The following is a 13,135-nucleotide window of genomic DNA, read 5'->3' on the forward strand; positions in this document are numbered from 1 at the left end:
AGCCCAGCATGGTGGCGTGTGCCTGTAATCCCAGCTACTCAGGAAGCTGAGGCAGGAGAATCGCTTGAACCCGGGAGGCGGAGGTTGCAGTGAGCCAAGATCGTACCACTGCACTCCAGCCTGGGCAACTGGAGCAAAACTCCATTTCAAAACGTTTTGAAAAAAGAAAGAGGGCAACTGGTTGAACAAGTGTGTCAGGCACTGAGCATTCGGTGGGGACTGAGCCAGAATGTGATTCCTGCCCTGGTGGAATTCACCCTTGTATATGACCAACAACCAGTAAACAAACGAATGGGTGGTGACAAGTGCCGTGGAGGCCACAGTGATGGAAAGGCCCATTAGGACAGTGGTCAGGGAGGTCCTCTCTGTGGAGGAGGCATCGCATGCGCAATGTCCCTGAGACAGGAAAGGGCTTGGTGGGCTGGGAATGGGGGTGGAAGCTGCTGTGGCTGGAGGTACACAGGGGAAGGCAGAGGCCACCTGTTGGGGGTTCACTCACAGCAGAGTGGGAGCTGCCAGAGGCCTCAGGCAGAAGACCTGGTACCTGACTTCCGTGCGGGTTTCAGATCAGATGGGAACGACAGACCCAGGAAAGCTGTTGGGAGGCTGCTCCTGAGGTCCAGGAGTGAGGAAGGAGGGGAAGCTCGGAACCTGTCGAGGGATGACCAGACGTCATGATGAACCTGGGGATTGGAATAGGAGATGGTATTAACATACTGAAATTGAGACTTAAAAAACACAGACCAGGCGTGGTGGCTCACACCTGCAATCCCAGCAGTTTGGGAGGCTGAAGCCAGGGATCGCTTGACTTCAGGAGTTTGAGAGCAGCCTGGTCAACATGCTGAAACCCCGTCTCCACTAAAAATACAAAATTAGCCGGGCGTGGTGGTGGGAGCCTGTAGTCCCAGCTACTCGGGAGGCTGAGGCAGGAGAATCGCTTGAACCTGGGAGGTGGAGCTTACAGGGAGTCGAGGTCCCGCCACTGTACTCCAGCCTGGGCGACGGAGCGAGACTCCGTTTAAATAAATAAACAAACAACACACAAGCACAGCACCGAAGCGCAATGGCGACGCTCAGGGCGGCCCGCAGACTCCAGTCCTGGGCCTCTCCCGGCCTCAGCCAACGCAGCTTCCCGACCCGGAACTTTCGTGGTGTGGGGCGAGAGTCTGTTCCCACTACCTGAGAGGGGAGGGTAAGAAAAGGACCACTTCCGGCGAAGGGCGGGAAAGACAGCGTCTTCCGGCGCGGCGGTTCCGGATAGCCGTGCGCTTTTAGTAAAAGACTCGGGTTCGCGCGGCGAGAGCGGCTGCCCCGGGCCCTCTGGTTCTCATCCCGCAGCGTCCGCTCCCCCGCGCCACTGCGCCGGGGAACCTCTGCGCCGCTCCCAGGAACCGTGTTCTCCGGGTCGCCGGCTTCTCTCCTGCCTCCGGTCCCGCCAGACACCTCGAGCTCCTTGAGTAGCTCGGTCCTTGAGGTCCCTCTGGGCCCTTCTCGCGTCTAATGCCTGAGCCCTCGGGCACCTCTAGCCCTCTGTTCCCTCCCCTCTTTTGTTCCTCCCTAGAGCTCCGCCGCCCTCAGAGGCCCCCAGGGCTGACAGTGCGGACGGCGGGAGTTTCTTCTTTCCCCTGCTGGGATTGACTGACCGAGGGTTTAGTGACTGCCCGGATCTGGCTGATCGGGGGACCGAGAGGTGGCCTGGGCCGGGTATGTCCAGCTAGGGTCTTCCATGGAAGTCAGACATGAAACTGACAGGCCTAAGGAAAGCTAGGCAGCCCCCTCACCGCTCAGCCAGGGTGATGGACTGGACTGACGGACTCCAGTGAATTTGAGCTTGCCTGTCAGGCTGATTGGTTGATGGACAGCCCTGGACTGGCTCACTAAAACTAAGCAGCCCGGGCCCAAGCAGTTCTGGGGTCCTAACCTGGGTGGAAGGTCTGAAATGACCCACCCAGGCTGACCAGACCAACCCACCTCACTGACCTCCTGACCCCTGACTTCATCACCTGTGCAGCCATGGAGAAGATGTCCCGTGTGACCACAGCCCTGGGTGGCAGCGTGCTGACGGGTCGCACCATGCATTGCCACCTGGATGCTCCCGCCAATGCCATCAGTGTGTGCCGTGACGCAGCCCAGGTGGTCGTGGCAGGCCGTAGCATCTTCAAGATCTATGCCATTGAGGAGGAACAGTTCGTGGAGAAGCTGAACCTGCGTGTGGGGCGTAAGCCTTCACTGAATCTGAGCTGCGCTGACGTGGTGTGGCACCAGATGGATGAGAACCTGTTGGCCACAGCAGCCACCAATGGTGTGGTGGTCACGTGGAACCTGGGCCGGCCGTCCCGCAACAAGCAGGACCAGCTGTTCACAGAACACAAGCGCACGGTGAACAAAGTCTGCTTCCACCCCACTGAAGCCCACGTGCTGCTCAGTGGCTCCCAGGATGGCTTCATGAAGTGCTTTGATCTCCGCAGAAAGGACTCTGTCAGCACCTTCTCGGGTGAGGCCACAGAGGCGGGTCAGGGCAGGTGGGCATCTCTGCCAGTGCCCAGCCTGTCCATGCAGGCGGAGAAGGGCTCCGTGCATCAGAGGCCCTCAGGATCACTCACAGAGGGCTTTCTCGGGGGAAAGGGAATCAGCAGGGGAGGGTTGGGGCAGGTTGGGCTGGACTGCATGTGAGCCAGGGCAGTGAAGTGGGAAGAGGCAAGAGATGAGACCAACAGAAATTGAGGCTAGCTGTGGGGTAAGGGAGGGCAGAGCCCCAGCGGTCTCCCAGCCAGCCTGGGTGATGAGCAGAAGCCACTGCATGACTCTCTTCCCTCACCTCGGAGCTACAGAGGCTACCTCATAGCAGGAGGTCCACCAGGACTTCCAGGTTTCTTGGCCCAGGGAGGCAGAGGAGGTGGGTTTGCTCTCCAGTGCCCCGGGGCCCGTTTCCTAACAGGCCCAGCTCCCTGGTGGCTGACCTGAACCAGCTCTCCCTTGTTCACCTGGAGGAGACGAGGTATGAAGCACAAGGTGGAGCCCTCAAGGGACTCAGAGAATGTACGGGCCACTTTAGACAGATCCTGGCCAGGCGCGGTGGCTCACACCTGTAATCCCAGCACTTTGGGAGGCCAAGGCGGGCTTATCATGAGGTCAGGAGATTGAGACCATCCTGACTAACACGGTGAAATTCCATCTCTACTAAAAATACAAAACAAAAAATTAGCCAGGCCTGGTGGCACGCGCCTATAATCGTAGCTACTCGGGAGGCTGGGGCAGGAGAATCGCTTGAACCTGGGAGGCAGAGATTGCAGTGAGCCAAGATTGTGCCACTGCACTCCAGCCTAGGTGACAGAGGGAGACTCCATCTCAAAAAAACAAAACACAGATCTTGAGCTGCCTCCCCTGGAGGGCCCTAGAGGAAGGTTGGGTACCACCCTTGAAGTCTCTTGGTGTGGTGGTCCCCTAGGTGGACCTGGACCCTGACTCGTCCAGTCCTTTGGGGCGGACCAGGCAGTTCCAGCTCCAAGGACTGGACCGAGGCTGGGGCACCCTCGTCAGCACCTCCTTGGGCCTCCCACAGGGCCGTGGGAGTGGGTTATGGCTAGGTGGGTTCCTGCTCGCCCAGTGCCCAGCGCTGCATCCTGAGGATACACCACAGCTTTGCTCATGGACTGATGCGGGATGCAGAATCTAGGGCAAACGAGGCCCAGGAGTATGTGTTAAAAACCACCTGGCGTCCTGCTCCCGGGCCCAGGCTCTTGTGGCGACTGTGTGTGGCTGCTTCCTTGGGCAGATCTTGGGGATGTCCAGACTACCCTCTGGGCCTCTGTTCTGGGCCACAGGCAGGTGTATGACACCATGCCGCAGCTGCTCTGAGGGCGCACCTCGTGGGCCAGCCCTGTCACCTCCCCTGCATCAATCCCCTGCCTGCAGGCCAGTCTGAGAGCGTGCGGGACGTGCAGTTCAGTATCCGGGACTACTTCACCTTTGCCTCCACCTTTGAGAATGGCAACGTGCAGCTCTGGGACATCCGGCGTCCCGACCGGTGCGAGAGGATGTTCACAGCCCACAATGGACCCGTCTTCTGCTGCGACTGGCACCCCGAGGATAGGTGTGGCATGGGGTGCAGGGGGCAGCAGGTTGACAGTAAGCTCTCACTGCTTCAGACTTGTGAGTCAGTCCGGAGCAGCAGAGCTGGGGGGTCCCCTCTCCACAGGAAAGGCCACTGAGGGTTTGGGTGGGCCTTCCCACAGGGGCTGGTTGGCCACAGGAGGGCGCGACAAGATGGTGAAGGTCTGGGACATGACCACACACCGTGCCAAGGAGATGCACTGTGTGCAGACCATCGCCTCGGTGGCCCGTGTCAAGTGGCGGCCTGAGTGCCGCCACCACCTGGCCACGTGCTCCATGATGGTGGACCACAACATCTATGTCTGGGATGTGCGCCGGCCCTTCGTGCCAGCTGCCATGTTTGAGGAGCACCGAGATGTCACTACAGGAATCGCCTGGCGCCACCCCCACGATCCCTCCTTCCTGCTGTCTGGCTCCAAGGACAGCTCACTGTGCCAGCACCTGTTCCGCGATGCCAGCCAGCCCGTCGAGCGTGCCAACCCCGAGGGCCTCTGCTATGGCCTCTTCGGGGACCTGGCCTTCGCCGCCAAGGAAAGCCTAGTGGCTGCCGAGTCGGGGCGCAAGCCCTACACTGGCGACCGGCGCCACCCCATCTTCTTTAAGCGCAAGCTGGACCCTGCCGAGCCCTTCGCAGGCCTGGCCTCCAGCGCCCTCAGTGTCTTTGAGACAGAGCCGGGTGGCGGCGGCATGCGCTGGTTTGTAGACACAGCTGAGCGTTATGCGCTGGCTGGCCGGCCACTGGCAGAGCTCTGTGACCACAACGCAAAGGTGGCTCGAGAGCTTGGCCGCAACCAGGTAGGTAGGTGCTGAGCCTGGGGGCCCCGGAGCCACAACCTCAGGGCAGGGGCTTGTTCCTCTGTCAGCTGCGCCCACCACCCCCACCTCAAGCTCCGCAGTGGATTCTAGCCGGTCACACCAACAGCCCTTGCCCTGATCACTGGGGGTGTCAGGATCACACAGGGCCAGGGCTCCAGGGTGGGCCAGACCTGGGACTGTCCTCTGTGGGGTGGTCTGGGGAGTCGTGTGACTCAAGCTCTCTGTTCTGCCCTGTTGCTTCTGGAGCTCTCCACGCACCAGCAGTGGTGGAGCTGTGAGCTGCCGCTCCCATGCCCATCTCTGGCTGCCCCACAGGTCCCCACCACCCAATTCTGTTTCCCTCTGTGCTGCTGTAGGGCAGTGCCTGAGATTTTTCTTTCCCATGAGCCTCAGCTTTCCTACTTGGGGTGGGCCTGGACATTGGGTACCTGGGACAGCTGAATGCTGAGGGCTTGTGATTCGGTCCAGGCAGAGGGGGACCTGCATGGGGTGCTGGGTGTCCAGGACGCCCGCAAGTGACCAGTGCCTGCCCCTAGGTGGCGCAAACATGGACCATGCTGCGGATCATCTACTGCAGCCCTGGCCTGGTCCCCACTGCGAACCTCAACCACAGCGTGGGCAAGGGTGGCTCCTGTGGCCTGCCCCTCATGAACAGGTAGATGCCGGGGGCAGCTCTCCCCAGGGGCTGGGGCTGTTCGAGCCCCCCCACCCATGGGCCCTTCCTGCCCCCAGTTTCAACCTGAAGGATATGGCCCCAGGGTTGGGCAGTGAGACGCGGCTGGACCGCAGCAAAGGAGACACACGGAGCGATACAGTTCTGCTCGACTCCTCCGCCACACTCATCACCAACGAGGGTAGGCTGGGGTGCTGACAGGAGAGGGGTGGGGGTGTCCCAGAGGACCCTGAACGCCCGCCCCATTGTCGGACAGATAATGAGGAAACCGAGGGGAGCGACGTACCTGCCGACTACCTGCTGGGTGATGTGGAGGGTGAGGAGGACGAGCTGTACCTGCTGGATCCAGAACACACGCACCGTGAGTGGGGGTCTGGGCAGGGTGGGGTTCAGAGGTGAATGGAGGACAGAGACTCAGAGCTTCTGCTGGTCCCTGCCTCCCAGCCGAGGAGCCTGAGTGTGTGCTGCCGCAGGAGGCCTTTCCACTGCGCCACGAGATCGTGGACACGCCTCCCGGGCCCGAGCACCTGCAGGACAAGGCCGACTCCCCGCACGTGAGCGGCAGCGAGGCGGATGTGGCCTCCCTGGCCCCCGTGGACTCCTCTTTCTCGCTCCTGTCTGTCTCACACGCACTTTACGATAGCCGCCTGCCACCTGACTTCTTCAGCGTGCTGGTGCGCGACATGCTGCATTTCTACGCTGAGCAGGGCGACGTGCAGATGGCTGTGTCTGTGCTCATTATCCTGGGTGAACGGGTGCGCAAGGACATCGACGAGCAGACCCAGGTGTGTGGTGGGCGGGGCCTCCCCCCTCTGCAGCGCCGCCCCTGGCACCCAGATCCTGACCACCGGGCGCTCCCTCCCCCAGGAGCACTGGTACACTTCCTACATCGACCTACTGCAGCGCTTCCGCCTCTGGAACGTGTCCAACGAGGTGGTCAAGCTGAGCACTAGCCGCGCCGTCAGCTGCCTCAACCAGGCCTCCACCACCCTGCACGTCAACTGCAGCCACTGCAAGCGGCCCATGAGCAACCGGGGCTGGGTCTGCGACAGGTGGGGCAGTGGGGTCGGGAGGTGGGGCAGGGGCCTGCAGGCAGCGCAGGAGCCCCTGCTCAGGCGCCCTCCCTCCTGCCCGTCCCCAGGTGCCACCGCTGCGCCAGCATGTGTGCCGTCTGCCACCACGTGGTCAAGGGTCTGTTCGTGTGGTGCCAGGGCTGCAGCCACGGCGGCCACCTGCAGCACATCATGAAATGGCTGGAAGGCAGCTCCCACTGTCCCGCGGGCTGCGGCCACCTCTGCGAGTACTCCTGATGGGGCATCTGCTGGGCTTGCCTGGGGCCCGGGGACCTGACTGCTCGGCCGACCGCGTGCAGAACCCCGCCTGGTCTTGTGCCCGAGACGGGCGGAGGCCGAGACCCCAATAAAGGAAGTGGAGCCGCTGTCAGCACTGCGTGTCACCCCATCGCGAGGCGGGCCCGCCGTATGCCCGCGGTGCTGCTGGCGGGCGGGGACTTTCGGCGCTGTCGCCATGGTAACCGGCGGCGCCAATAGTCGCTCTCGGGCGGTCTTCCCAGCGTTCCTGTAGATGCCACTTCCGGGGCGGGCCCAAGAGGTCACTTCCGGGGTCCGTCCCGGCTGCCGGCCGTTGCCACGACGACGAAGCTGCCGGCCAATGGCTGGCGGACGGGCCCGAGGTTCCCGGCGTGCAGTGCGGCTGTCTGAGGGCGGCGGGCTCATGGCGCGGGCGTCGCGGCTGCTCGCGCTCTGGGCGTTGGCGGCTGTGGCTCTACCCGGCTCCGGGGAGGAGGGCGACGGCGGGTGGTGAGCGGCCCGGGAGGGGCCGGGGCGGTGGGGGCACGTGCGGCGGGTGGGGCGCGGGCTGACCCAGCTGTGCCCGCAGGCGCCCGGGCGGGCCGGGGGCCGTGGCGGAGGAGGAGCGCTGCACGGTGGAGCGTCGGTCCGACCTCACCTACGCCGAGTTCGTGCAGCAGTACGTGCTTCCTTGGTCGCGGAGGTCGGGCTCTGTTCACACGCCCGTCTGCCCGGACCGCCCAAGGCCGCCTTCCCTGATCTCGCGCGCGCGTGAGGGGCGGGGGCGGCGAGGGTGACGGTCGGACCTGGCCGCGACTCTGCACTTCTTTCCAGGTACGCCTTCGTCAGGCCCGTCATCCTGCAGGGACTCACGGACAACTCGGTGAGCGCGCGCCCGTCCCCGGCCGCTCTTGCCCGTGTTGGGTCCGGCCACTAAGCCCCCTCCCCGCCTCCGCAGAGGTTCCGGGCCCTGTGCTCCCGCGAAAAGTTGCTGGCCTCGTTTGGGGACAGAGTGGTCCGCCTGAGCACCGCCAACACCTACTCCTACCAGAAAGGTGAGCGGCCCACCCCTGCGGCCCGCCCGTTTGCCAGCACCGGGACGGCTGGACCAGCCGGTCCTGACCCGTCTCTCCTGCAGTGGACTTGCCCTTCCAGGAGTATGTGGAGCAGCTGCTGCACCCTCAGGACCCCACCTCCCTAGGCAATGGTGAGTCAGTCCGAGGTGGCGGTAGGGGGTGGGGACGCTTGGAGTTTCCAGGTGCCAGGATCCCTGCCCCCACCGTCTCTACTGGCAGACACCCTGTACTTCTTCGGGGACAACAACTTCACCGAGTGGGCCTCTCTCTTTCGGCACTATTCCCCACCCCCATTTGGCCTGCTGGGAACCGCTCCAGCTTACAGCTTTGGAATCGCAGGTGAATGCTGCTCGGGACTGGGAGGAGTGAGGCTTCTGAGGGTGGGTACAAAATGGCTTGGTCACCAAGTGTTCATAACCCCACAGGAGCTGGCTCGGGGGTGCCCTTCCACTGGCATGGGCCTGGGTACTCAGAAGTGATCTACGGCCGTAAGGTCAGCGCAGGGTTGGGGTTGAGGCTTGGGGCTCAGTGACCAAAACGGGCAAGGGTGACGCTGCTGCTTCTGCCCCCAGCGCTGGTTCCTCTACCCACCTGAGAAGACGCCAGAGTTCCACCCCAACAAGACCACGCTGGCCTGGCTCCGGGACACATACCCAGCCCTGCCACCGTCTGCACGGCCCCTGGAGTGTACCATCCAGGCTGGTGAGGTCAGTGGCTGGCAGGAAAGGGCCAGGCCAGGCCAGAGGCCCCCAGCTAATCTCTGCTGCACTCCCTTTCTCCACCAGGTGCTGTACTTCCCTGACCGCTGGTGGCATGCCACACTCAACCTTGACACCAGCGTCTTCATCTCCACCTTCCTTGGCTAGCCAAAGCAGCTGGCAGGCATGCCTGCCACACACCAGCACGTCCCACCTCGTGCTCACGGATTTTATTACACAGACAGTGGCGGCAGTGGCTTCAGCCCAACCCACCCTCACCTGCTTTTCCAACCCACAAAGGGGACAATCACGGCCCAGCAAGAGCTATGCTGAGAGGGGGAATAGTCCAGAGCCCAACAGCAGAACTTGGAAGGGGCCGGGGCGGCCAGCAACACAAACTATGTACAGGGGTGGAGGGCTTCCGCCCAGGGCTCTCCTGGACCAGGATGCCGGGCAGGGCAAGGAATCTCAGTAGTCCTCCACCCAGCCATTCTCAGAGATGAATGCGTCAATAACTTCCTTCATGGCCAGGTTGGGGATGAGCTGTTCCTGGGTCAGGGGGCTCCGGGTCACGGGGTCAAAATGACCCACGCGCTGCAGTGACAAGAAGGGCAGAGGGCAGTCAGTGGGCCCAGGACCATGCTGCTGGCCCTGCTCCCCCAGCCGCAGCCTCACCTGCAGGTGCTCCTCGATGTCCTTGCGGTCGTAGGTGATGCCACTGGGCGTGATGCACGGCTCCCGCATCAGCTCAAAGCTGATCTTACCACACAGGTAGTCGGGGATGTCACGCTTCTGTGGCACAGGGGCACATGATCAGAGGCTGGGAAGGGGCACTGCTCCAGCACCTGCCACCCACTGCGGCAAGCAACACTCACCTTCCTCTTCTCGTCCACCTGAGAGAAGAGCTCGTCCATGTCCGCCATGTACTTGTCCTGTGAAGAGTTGAGCGCTGCACTTGTGCAGGACACCCCACCTCCCTCCTCCATGGGGCACAGACCCAACACAAGGTTGGGACGCTCCCATGCCAGGTGCACACAGACCCACATGTGGACGGGGGGCACCCTCACGTGCTTAGCCTCAATGCAGGCCTGCTGGGCCCGGACGTGGCTGTCGTCCTCATCACCCTCGTGGTTCCGCTGGCACTCTTCCAGCTCCCTGGGGGTTGACCAGGAGCCAGTAAGAGATGGACATGGACAGATGTCTGACCACACCCCAACCTCAGGGCTAACATTCATGCTTCTTCCCCACGTTTTCTGCTTGCCAATAAAGCCTTCAATAAACGCTCATGTTGGTAGTCGGTGATTCAGAATTATCCCAAGACAGGGCGACCTGGGGTGAGGGTCCCACCTCTCACGCTCCGCAGCAATGAGCCTGGAGAGGTAGGAGTGCAGCTCGCTCTCCTGGTGGATGCGTCGCTCCTCGATGCTGTTCCAGCGCTTCTTCTTCGCGATTCGAAGAGCGCTGGGGATGTCGTCCCCGAAGTTCAGCCGCTGCTCCTTGGCCAGGCTGTAAGCTGGGGAAGGGGAGCTTCAGGTCACTCTCTGGCCAGTCCACCCGCCTGGCCCCTGAGGCCCCACAACCGGGCAGCTTGTCAGCCAACCTCGCTGCAGATTGGCGATGGCCTCATCATAGCTCTCCATCTCCAGCTGGCACTGCCCCAGGAAGAAGTGCGCCTTCACAGACTGCCCGTCCAGTTCCAGGGCGCGCCGGCAGTCGGCCAGGGCCTGCTCGTGCTGCTGCATCTTCAGGTAGCACAGGGCACGGTTGGTGTAATATACGGCCACCAGCGGGTTCCGGGTCTAGGGACCAAGGCCGGGCCAGCCGATGAGGGTGTAGGCTCAGCGCGCCCCCTCTGTCCCACGGCCCGTCCCAGCTTCTGCGCTCTGGCTAGAATCAAGAAACTAGGCTTCTCAGTCGTCAAAGCCCCTGGATCCAAGGATCTGCAGACAGTGGAGTACTGGCTGAGCCTATCCGCTTGACTCCACTTGGTTTTGTAAAGTTTTCCAAATCTTTGGAGTCCGGGCTTTGGACCTGGGATCCTCAAGGGGCGAGGGCCCCTGCCCTCCCCCCGACCCGGCCGGCCTCCATCCAGCATCCCACCCTCGTTCTCCGCACCCGGCGCTGGGCTCGAGAACCACGGCTGGGCTTTGGGAGCCCAGGACATGCCCCGCAGAGGAACCAGACCCTCGGTGGGGCCAGCCAGGCACGGGCCCGGCCCTCCCCGGCGCCGGCGCCGCCGCCCTTCCCGCGCGAGCGCACTCACGATCGCGCGGCCGTAGCAGGCCGCCGCCTCCGGGTACTTTCGGCCCACGAACAGACGGTTGCCCTGCTCCTTGAGCTCCTGCGCACTCGGGCTCTTCTCGGGGCTTCCGCCGCCAGCGCCCAGCCGCGCGCCGCCCTCCTTCTCCTCCTTGCCCTTCATGGCGCCGCGCGGCACGGCCTGGGCTGCGCTCCCAAGCTCCGCGCCTGGCGGCCCAGCGCCCGCAGCCCGAGCCCCGCAGCCCGAACCCGCGATCCTCTCGGGCCCGGCCCAGCTCCACCGCCGGAACTTCCGGCCGGGGGCGGGACCAGCGGGGACGCACGGGTGGGGGCGAGTGGGGCCGCGCGTGCGCCCAATCAGCCTGGACAGGGACGCTAGGCCTGAGGCGTCGGAGGCTGGGAGGAACACTGCAGTTCCCTCGCTCGGCGCTCCTAAGGGTCGGCGTTCGCGGAGGCCCTGGCCCGCCCTGCTGAGGCCTCTTCGGAACCGGCCTCGGCGGCGGCCGCCACACACATTCGACTTTCCCAGTGAGATGCCTTACTTGGTTCGCTGAGGGCGCACTCCCGCAACACCTTGTCCCGACCACCTGGCGTTCCGCCCCCGCCGCAACGCGCAGAGACCCCTCCCCAAGCAGCCGGCCCCATCCAGAGGCCCTTCCCCCGGCAGCCGGCCCCGCCCCCAGCAGCCGGCCCCATCGGCAGAGGCCCCGCCCCCGACAGCCCGCCCCACCCAGAGGCCCCGCCCCCGGCAGGCCGCCCCCACCCAGAGGCCCCGCCCCCGACAGCCCGCCCCCACCCAGAGGCCCCGCCCCCAGCAGCCCGCCCCCCACCCAGAGGCCTCGCCCCCAGCAGCCGGGCCCGCCCCTCCGCGTGAACATAGCGGCTTCCCGCGCTGTAGGGTGTGAGGACCCCAGTCGCTGGGCCTCCATTCTGGAGCGCCATCGAGAGGTCCTACGGGCGCGCGCGGACCCCCGAGTGCGGCTGGAAGCCCTGGACCGTTGGTAGAGTGGAAAGGGATAAAGGGATCCGTGGGGCGAACGTCCCCTGTGGCCGGACCTCCCCTCACCGCCCTTCCCCAGGTATCGGGAGGAGTTGCCAGCGGCCAGCAGGGGCAGAGAGGAGAACCATGTGACAGGGAGCTGGAGCGGCTGCTGGCCTGGAAGCTGGCGGTGAGGGGCGGCCCGCCTCGAGGGCGGGGCCTCCGTAGGGCGGGTCTTCATCGGGGCGTGGCATCAGCAGGGCGGGGCCTCCAGAGCGGGTCTTCGCGGGGGCGGGGCCTCCCTGTGGGTCCACCACCCCAGGCACCCAGACCTGGTTTCCCACAGAGGGGCCGCTTTCGGCCACGTCTGCAGCAGCTGGTGACCACCAATCCCCCTGAGCTGGTTGTGCACTGTTCAACCACCACCTTCTGCCCCCTGCCAGACGTGGGGGCCACGGTCACCAAGCTGTCTGCCCTCTGCGGTGTGGACCCACCACAGCCACAGCCTCAGGTGAGTTGGGCGGGCACGACTTGGGTACATAGGCGTCCTTGTCTGTGAAGCAGACAGTCTGGGCCCTTGTGTGTCTCTAGGACCAGGAGTCGGAGCCAGAGCTTGTCCTGATGGGGTGTCTGGCTGCTTCTTCTCCTCGCTTCTCACAGCAGTCCTGGTGGCTGGAGCTCGAGATGGAGGCCTTCATGTCAGACGAGGCAGTGGTCACAGTGCCCAGCCTGCTGGCCCCACAGTACACCCTCAGGTACTACCTGCTGTATCTGGGCCAGGTTCAAGAGCGGGCCACAGCTCTGAGCCAAGGTGAATGAACTGTGTGTGGGCAGGTTGGGGTGGCCTGTGCCCCTGGGCCTGAGTCTGTGTGCTCCCCACCTAGTGGAGACAGCACTGTGGACCTGGGCCGTGGGGCAGAGGCTGTGCCCAGATCTGCTGCCCAACCTTGGCCCCAGCCTGGCTACCCACGAGGACACTAGGCCAGCCAAGAAGCGTGGGACCCAGGCTGAGTGAACTTGGCTATAGTCCAGGCCTGCTCACCTGCCACACAAGCTTAGGCCTCCGGGTCTCACTGGATGGCAGGGAGGCTGAAGAGGAGGCCACCACTATGGGAGTTCAATAAACACTTCCCAAACTCACGCCTGATGACACACCCGGCCTGACTGCACACCGGGCCCCCAGCCCTCCCAGGGGCCTCCAACTCCCATAG

At 63.9% G+C, this 13,135-nt stretch overlaps 4 protein-coding genes across 10 annotated transcripts; 3 read left to right on the forward strand and 1 right to left on the reverse strand.

Annotated features, from left to right (window-relative positions):
• The first annotated feature begins 1,006 nt into the window (after positions 1 to 1,006).
• Positions 1,007 to 9,966, forward strand: WDR24 (WD repeat domain 24). Its single transcript, XM_030925376.1, has 15 exons — positions 1,007 to 2,494; positions 3,916 to 4,093; positions 4,236 to 4,908; positions 5,466 to 5,584; positions 5,662 to 5,783; positions 5,859 to 5,963; positions 6,047 to 6,387; positions 6,470 to 6,654; positions 6,744 to 7,422; positions 7,747 to 7,795; positions 7,871 to 7,967; positions 8,051 to 8,327; positions 8,414 to 8,481; positions 8,561 to 8,695; positions 8,774 to 9,966. Exons 1-9 carry the CDS (start codon positions 2,014 to 2,016, stop codon positions 6,910 to 6,912), a joined length of 2,373 nt encoding a protein of 790 aa, XP_030781236.1. The 5' UTR covers positions 1,007 to 2,013; the 3' UTR covers positions 6,913 to 7,422; positions 7,747 to 7,795; positions 7,871 to 7,967; positions 8,051 to 8,327; positions 8,414 to 8,481; positions 8,561 to 8,695; positions 8,774 to 9,966.
• JMJD8 (jumonji domain containing 8) lies at positions 7,156 to 9,967 on the forward strand. 4 transcript variants are annotated; one of them, XM_030925377.1, is made up of 9 exons: positions 7,156 to 7,422; positions 7,502 to 7,591; positions 7,747 to 7,795; positions 7,871 to 7,967; positions 8,051 to 8,119; positions 8,208 to 8,327; positions 8,414 to 8,481; positions 8,561 to 8,690; positions 8,774 to 9,967. In XM_030925377.1, the coding sequence occupies exons 1-9, from the start codon at positions 7,187 to 7,189 to the stop codon at positions 8,788 to 8,790; spliced, it is 876 nt and encodes a 291-aa protein (XP_030781237.1). In that variant the 5' UTR covers positions 7,156 to 7,186; the 3' UTR covers positions 8,791 to 9,967. The 4 variants fall into 4 exon arrangements, with proteins under 4 accessions (XP_030781237.1, XP_010380118.2, XP_010380119.2 ...); XM_010381816.2 differs by having other exon boundaries at positions 8,561 to 8,695; positions 8,774 to 9,966; XM_010381817.2 differs by lacking the exon at positions 7,502 to 7,591 and having other exon boundaries at positions 8,561 to 8,695.
• STUB1 (STIP1 homology and U-box containing protein 1) lies at positions 8,900 to 11,585 on the reverse strand. 4 transcript variants are annotated; one of them, XM_010381814.2, is made up of 7 exons: positions 10,950 to 11,577; positions 10,287 to 10,428; positions 10,034 to 10,199; positions 9,754 to 9,841; positions 9,562 to 9,618; positions 9,362 to 9,478; positions 8,900 to 9,280 (listed from the first exon to the last, which is right to left on the reverse strand). In XM_010381814.2, the coding sequence occupies exons 1-7, from the start codon at positions 11,106 to 11,108 to the stop codon at positions 9,155 to 9,157; spliced, it is 855 nt and encodes a 284-aa protein (XP_010380116.1). In that variant the 5' UTR covers positions 11,109 to 11,577; the 3' UTR covers positions 8,900 to 9,154. The 4 variants fall into 4 exon arrangements, with proteins under 4 accessions (XP_010380116.1, XP_010380115.1, XP_010380113.2 ...); XM_010381813.2 differs by having other exon boundaries at positions 10,287 to 10,485; positions 10,950 to 11,572; XM_010381811.2 differs by having other exon boundaries at positions 9,562 to 9,841; positions 10,287 to 10,485; positions 10,950 to 11,579.
• Positions 11,107 to 13,055, forward strand: LOC104681175. Its single transcript, XM_030924460.1, is given in 7 exon segments — positions 11,107 to 11,473; positions 11,844 to 11,946; positions 12,025 to 12,077; positions 12,080 to 12,114; positions 12,271 to 12,435; positions 12,516 to 12,679; positions 12,809 to 13,055. Coding segments are annotated over 7 exon segments (984 nt in total). The 3' UTR covers positions 12,906 to 13,055.
• The last annotated feature ends 80 nt before the right edge of the window (positions 13,056 to 13,135 follow it).

Source organism: Rhinopithecus roxellana, chromosome 20, assembly GCF_007565055.1.
Source record: "Rhinopithecus roxellana isolate Shanxi Qingling chromosome 20, ASM756505v1, whole genome shotgun sequence".
Taxonomy (NCBI): domain Eukaryota; kingdom Metazoa; phylum Chordata; class Mammalia; order Primates; family Cercopithecidae; genus Rhinopithecus; species Rhinopithecus roxellana.

Coding starts and splice junctions, on each gene's coding strand:
- WDR24 (XM_030925376.1), top strand. CDS start 2,014: ATGGAGAAGATGTCCCGTGTGACCACAGCCCTGGGTGGCAGCGTGCTG. Junction 4,094..4,235: donor GACTGGCACCCCGAGGATAG/GTGTGGCATGGG, acceptor GCCTTCCCACAG/GGGCTGGTTGGCCACAGGAG. Junction 6,388..6,469: donor ACATCGACGAGCAGACCCAG/GTGTGTGGTGGG, acceptor TCCCTCCCCCAG/GAGCACTGGTACACTTCCTA.
- JMJD8 (XM_010381816.2), top strand. CDS start 7,187: ATGCCACTTCCGGGGCGGGCCCAAGAGGTCACTTCCGGGGTCCGTCCC. Junction 7,968..8,050: donor CACCTACTCCTACCAGAAAG/GTGAGCGGCCCA, acceptor TCTCTCCTGCAG/TGGACTTGCCCTTCCAGGAG. Junction 8,120..8,207: donor CCCCACCTCCCTAGGCAATG/GTGAGTCAGTCC, acceptor CTCTACTGGCAG/ACACCCTGTACTTCTTCGGG.
- STUB1 (XM_010381811.2), bottom strand. CDS start 11,108: ATGAAGGGCAAGGAGGAGAAGGAGGGCGGCGCGCGGCTGGGCGCTGGC. Junction 10,486..10,949: donor CCTGCTACGGCCGCGCGATC/GTGAGTGCGCTC, acceptor CTTGGTCCCTAG/ACCCGGAACCCGCTGGTGGC. Junction 9,842..10,033: donor ATTGCTGCGGAGCGTGAGAG/GTGGGACCCTCA, acceptor GTCAACCCCCAG/GGAGCTGGAAGAGTGCCAGC.